At 62.4% G+C, this 6,000-nt stretch overlaps 1 protein-coding gene across 1 annotated transcript in view; it reads left to right on the forward strand.

Annotated features, from left to right (window-relative positions):
* The window catches only part of SH3TC1 (SH3 domain and tetratricopeptide repeats 1), a 28,464-nt gene extending 22,860 nt beyond the window's left edge, over positions 1–5,604 (forward strand). The window contains exons 15-16 of the mRNA XM_060089318.1: positions 709–905; positions 5,347–5,604. Of these exons, the coding sequence (XP_059945301.1) occupies positions 709–905; positions 5,347–5,604 (455 nt within the window). The remainder of the gene's footprint in view (positions 1–708; positions 906–5,346) is intronic.
* Positions 5,605–6,000: the final 396 nt, after the last annotated feature.

Raw genomic sequence — 6,000 nt, forward strand, 5'->3', positions numbered from 1 at the left:
ACCACGAGGCTGGCCAAGGCGCCCTACGCTCGTGACACTCTCGAACCTGCCAGGCGGGCCCATCCTGTGCCTTTCTACCTGCTGTCCCCTCCCGCTGTCCCTTCCCCACTTGCCGCCAGCAGCACCTGCTGGCTGGCCAAAGCCCAGTCCCCTTTCCAGGGGCCGGTCCCTCAATGCCTGGCATCCCTCTGTCTGTCATGTGCTGTTCCAGGCCATCTGTCTTGCCCGAGACAGGGAGCCCAAGAGGGCTGGGCACACAGTAGGTGCTCAGAAGGGGAGCCCTAGAAGGGGGAGGATCTTGGAGACAGCCTCATGTGGCGACTCCCCGAGGACGGGGTAAGGGCTGCTGACTGTACAGCGGGAGGCCAAAGGTCGTGCTTGCAGGTTGACAGGAGCCCTGGCACCTGCAGGTGCACAGACCACAGGACTTTGGGTTCTCCAGTCAAAACAGTAACCAAAGCCCCCCGTCCAGGAGGGTCCGTGCAGGCCCAGAGCCAGGGCATCGTGATCCATGACTTTGCCGCATCCCCGAGGAGGAAGGGGAGTGGGCCTTATCAGGTCCCCTTTACAGATGGGCAAGTGAGTCTGGGGCCAGGAAGGGGCCGGCTGGAGCTTTGAGACGGTGACGGCCCGGGTGCTCCTGGCTGGCCTGTGCCCCGCCACCCTGAGCAGCCGTGTCCTCACTCGTGGCCCCTCCCTGTGTCCCAGGGGACCGGCTGAACGAGCGGGTGGCCTACCATCGGCTGGCCGCCCTGCACCAGCAGCTGGGCCACGGGGAGCTGGCTGAGCACTTCTACCTCAAGGCACTGTCGCTCTGCACCTCGCCACTGGAATTTGACGAGGAGACCCTGTACTACGTGAAGGTGTATCTGGTGCTCGGCGACATCATCTTCTACGACCTCAAGGTGGGCAGGTGCAGGCAGGGCTGGGACGCTGGGGTGAGGCGGCCATCGTGCACCCACACCAGGGAGGCCTGGGTCCAGGTCCTCCACCAGTCCCAGTGGTCTGTGCAGGTTGCAGGTTGCAGGTTGACAGGAGCCCTGGCACCTGCAGGTGCACAGACCACAGGACTTTGGGTTCTCCAGTCAAAACAGTAACCAAAGCCCCCCCGTCCAGGAGGGTCCGTGCAGGCCCAGAGCCAGGGCATCGTGATCCATGACTTTGCCGCAGTCCCAGTGGTCTCCCCGGAGCTCTGGGCTTCCTGTGAGGAGCAGGCGAGGCCAGCGGACACTCTCTGAGTGCCCCTGTGGGTCAGGCCCTGCCCTCTAGAGCTCAGGGTCAGTGCAGGAGGCTGACGTGTGAACAGATGCTGCAGCCATTGGGTAAAGGACAAAATGGAGCGTAAGGCTTCCCTCGTGGCGCAATGGTTGAGAGTCCGCCTGCCAATGCAGGGGACACGGGTTTGTGCCCCGGTCCGGGAGGATCCCACATGCCGCGGAGCAGCTGGGCCCGTGAGCCATGGATGCTGAGCCTGCGCGTCCGGAGCCTGTGCTCCGCAACGGGAGAGGCCACAGCAGTGAGAGGCCCGCGTACGGCAAAAAAAAAAAAAAAAAAGGAGTGTAGTGGCGGCAGGGGGCTCCTGGAGGAGGTGACTGCAAAGCTGAGTCTCGACAGTCAAGCAGGAAGTAGCCACAAAATAATGGGGGAGGAGGATAAAGACACTCCTGGGGCAGGGTAAGGGTCACCATTATTCCCAGAGACCCACGTTGCAAGGTGCAACCCAAACCCTGGCATCTCCTCCAGGAAGCTTGCCAGTCTGTGCAGAGCTCTTCCTTCCTGGAATTCTCACATCACCTGGATGGAGGTAGGGGTGCTATTATCACCTCACTTCACAGATAGGGAAACTGGGGCTCAAGGTGGGGTGCCACAGGTTTTATGGCAGGGATACCACTCAAGCACCCTGGCTGAGCCGCTGCCCTGTCAGAGCCGCAGGGCTGGGAGAAGGGGACCGCTTTCCATTTGTCTCTGAGCACCGCAGCGGATGCAGACAAGGGCCTGGAAATGTCTCCTCTATTGTTCCCCGCCACTCCCCACATGGGCAGACACCCCCCATCACCCCCACTCTGGGTCTAGCACAGCACCTGCACAGAGACCCTGCTCTGTGTTGGTTGAGGGGTGAGGGTGCCCCAGCCCAGGGGCTGAGCTCCTCCCTTTTCCCCCACAACTAAAGGCATCTAGGAGCTGGGGTGGCCCTGGAAGATCCCCCACTCCCTGCAGGCAACCCCCAGTCCCCTGCCTAGGGCAGACCAGCCTGTGCACTGGTGACACATGGTGGTCAGAAGTGGTCACTGCAGCCTCTGCTATGTCAGAGCCTGGTAGTGCTGGGGGACCCCAAGGGCAGTGATGACACCTGCAGCTGAGCCCCACCGGGGTCCAGGCTCCGTGCTGTCTGGGCTCTGTGTAGTCCAGGCTCCATGCTGTCCGGGCTCCGTGCTGTCCGGGCTCCATTCTGTCCGGACTCTGTGCTGTTTAGGCTCTGTGCTGTCCAGGCTCCATGCTGTCCGGGCTCCGTGCTGTCCAAGCTACATTCTGTCCAGACTCTGTGCTGTCCAGGCTCCGTGCTGTCCAGACTCCATGCTGTCCAGACTCCGTGCTGTCCGGGCTCCGTTCTGTCTGGACTCCGTGCTGTTTAGGCTCTGTGCTGTCCAGGCTCCATGCTGTCTGGGCTCCGTGCTGTCCAGGCTACATTCTGTCCAGACTCCGTGCTGTCCAGACTCCATGCTGTCCAGACTCCATGCTGTCAGGGCTCCATGCTGTCCAGACCCCGTGCTGTCCGGGCTCCGTGCTGTCCAAACTCCATACTGTCCAGACTCCATGCTGTCCAGACTCCATGCTGTCAGGGCTCCATGCTGTCCAGACCCCGTGCTGTCCGGGCTCCGTGCTGTCCAAACTCCATACTGTCCAGACTCCATGCTGTCCAGACTCCGTGCTGTCCAGACTCCATGCTGTCCGGGCTCTATGCTGTCCGGGCTCCATGCCGTCCGGGCTCCGTGCTGTCCAGACTCTGTGCTGTTCGGGCTCCGTGCTGTCCGGGCTCCGTGCTGTCCGGACTCCATGCTGTCCAGACTCCATGCTGTCCGGGCTCTGTGCTGTCCAGGATTTGTGTGGTTGACTCTTCAGATGCTTTGCTGCAGGAGGAGCTGGTGAGCCCACAGGACAGGGCAGAGACTGAGGCTAGGAGTGGGCAGCTAATTACAGTAGGATGAGGAATAGCACGCTGGGCCTTCAGCGCCTGGGACTCTGCAGCCCTGTAGCCCTGCGGGCATGGGACTCTGAGGCTCACACCCTGGCACCCTGGGGCCCTGCAACCCTGCTCATTGTCTCCATATCAGGGCCCCCCTTCCGGGCGGGGGGCATGGTGGTGGAGCAGGACTGGGGCCAACCTCTCCCGAGCCAACCTCTCCGTTCACCCAGAGCCCTGTGCCCCTGGACGGTCTGAGGATAGGGCCACATCGAGCACGTACCACCCCAGGTTCTGCATGATCAGTTCTGTACCTCAGCAGGGATCTGTGTGAGGTTCCTCAGCTCAAAACAAGAAGGGGAAACTGAGGCTGGGGAGGTGAACAGATTTGCCCAAGATGGGGAAGGGGGGCTGAGCCAGGCCAGGGTCAGCTCCAGACACCAGGTGTCTGATCTAAGCCCAGGCGGAACGCTCGCTGGCCCCTGACACTGGGAGGGAACCCTGGGGATGGGGGCTAATCTCTCTACGGTCACTCTGGGCAGGAAGGAAAGGGCAGGGCTGCAGCTGAGGCCAGGTTCCCTTGGCCAGGCAGCTGGGGTCAAGGGGCAGAGAACTCCTTCTCTTCCTTCCAAATGGACTTCCCAGGCCGCGCTACTGTCCACAGCCTCACCATGATTGCCCTGCCAAGGCCACGCCTGCCTTTACCACGCTGAAGCCTTGGAATTCCCTCACCTCCCATCCTTCTCCGCGTGCCCAGGAGGGAAAGCAGCCCCCTCATGCCCTGCGTGTGACCCAGGGGCTCTCCTGCGTGGGGCAGGGATGGGAAGGAGAAAGAGGGCCTGGACAGAGGCAGGACCATCTTTAGCCTGTGTGTGGTGGGTCATAGCTGAAAGAGCGAGGCTTGGACTAGGAAAGATTCGGGTGTGAATTCTGGGTCTGCCTCCCGCTAGCTTCTACACACACATGTGCACACATGCACAGGAATGCACACCACCACCCCCAACCGTCCACTCTGGCCAATTCCTTCCATTATTTGGGATGTCTCCTCCTCCAGGAAGCCCTCCCATCCCACCCCAGGCTGAGTCAGGTGCTTCCCAGGCTCCCACAGCTTCCTTCTGTTTCAGTGCTGGTCGACCCTTGTGGTCCTGTAGTCCCAGAATCAGCCGTGTTGGCCTCCCCATCCCTGCCATCCACACAGGGTCCTGTGCCTGGCCAGGGCCAGGGCTGGGACAGTGTCGCTGAACTGCTACACACACCTGCTTTAATTGTCTTCTGGGTCCTTGCTCTGGGGTGGGGGGCAGTGAGGGGCCAGGGCTGGTGACTTTGGACTTTGTCCTCTGTCCTGGGCAGCCACTGTGAGCAGGGGGTGGCCGGGCTGGGTTTGGGTTTAGAGCAGTCCCTTGGGTGACCTCGGGTGGAGGACCTGGGGAGGCTGGGGTGGGAGACAGGAGTTGGCGGGGGTGGGGGAACATCCCAGCCCGGGGACGTTGGGTTTGAGACAAAGATGTGTCTGAAACGGGATCTCATGTCCTGGGGGGAGGCACGCCCCCTTAGAGTTGCAGGGGATTCTGAGATGACACCCGTGAGTGGCTTTGCACTGGGCCTGGCCCAGGGAAGGCCGTTCGTGCTGGCATCAGTGTGGACATGGGCTGGAGGGAGTCAAGCCATGGCCACCCTGGGCTGGGGTAGCCCTGCTGGGGGCTCTCAGAGAAGCCGGTCAGACCCCAGCTCAGCTCAAGGGGAAGCCACAGATGTCCCCCCAGGTCCCAGGGGTGAGCAGGTAAGAGGCTTCCAGGACGAGGGGACGCTGGGTGCTACGAGGTTCGAGACCCTGGCTCCAGGAAGGGGAAGGACCAGTGAGTCTAGAGCACAGCAGGGACTAGGGCCACCGAGACACCAGTCTAGGCCCCCGCAGACCTCCAGTCGCTCTCAGGCAGCCCTGGGAGCAGGTGGGCACCTCCTTGGGGGAAGCATGCAGGGCCAGCCCAGAGGCACTGAAGCTGTGGCCCATCTGGAGCAATGAAGCATCCTGTCCCCCTGGAGCCCTGTCGTGGGCCCAGCCCTGGGCTTGGAGAGGCAGGCAGGGCACAGCCTTGGGGGAGACAGCTCCCCCAAAGCACCCGGTGCGGAGCTGTCCCATCGATTACATGCCGTCTCCCCTGCAGGACCCGCTCGACGCGGCCGGGTACTACCAGCTGGCACTGGCAGCAGCTGTGGACCTGGGCAACAAGAAGGCGCAGATGAAGATCTACACGCGCCTGGCTGCCATCTACCACAACTTCCTCCTGGACCGTGAGAAGTCCCTGTTCTTCTACCAGAAGGCTCGGACTTTTGCCACCGAGCTCAACATCCGCCGGGGACATCTGGCCCCTGGGCGGTGCTGCGGGCGGGCGGCCTGGCTGGTCCCCGGGCCCCCGTCCTGAGCCGTGGCCTCCGTCTGTCCCAGTGTCTCAGGGGGCTCGCTTCCTGGGAAATGGGGGCACGAGGGCAGTGGCCAAATAGCAATAAATGTTTTTTGCTGAAACCTGGAGTCCTCAGGCTCCCCTCCCTGGGCTGCCTCCTGGGGAGTGTCTGGGGACTGGGCCCTGTCCCCGGGGGCCATTCTGCTGCTGCAGCCCGTCCTCGGGTATGAGCGGGCAGGACTGTGAGTCTAGCCGACCCAGGCCAGGTCCCCCCAGCTGGTCACTCACGGTGTGGCCTTGGGCAAGTCCTTCCCTCAAACCCCAGTTTCAGGTCGTGGGATTCCCTGGGCCTGTTCCCTTCCCTGGACCCTCACTGAATGTCCAGCACTGTGCTGTCTGCCTTTAATCCTCAAACCA

This window comes from Mesoplodon densirostris, chromosome 1 (assembly GCF_025265405.1).
Source record: "Mesoplodon densirostris isolate mMesDen1 chromosome 1, mMesDen1 primary haplotype, whole genome shotgun sequence".
Lineage (NCBI taxonomy): Eukaryota > Metazoa > Chordata > Mammalia > Artiodactyla > Ziphiidae > Mesoplodon > Mesoplodon densirostris.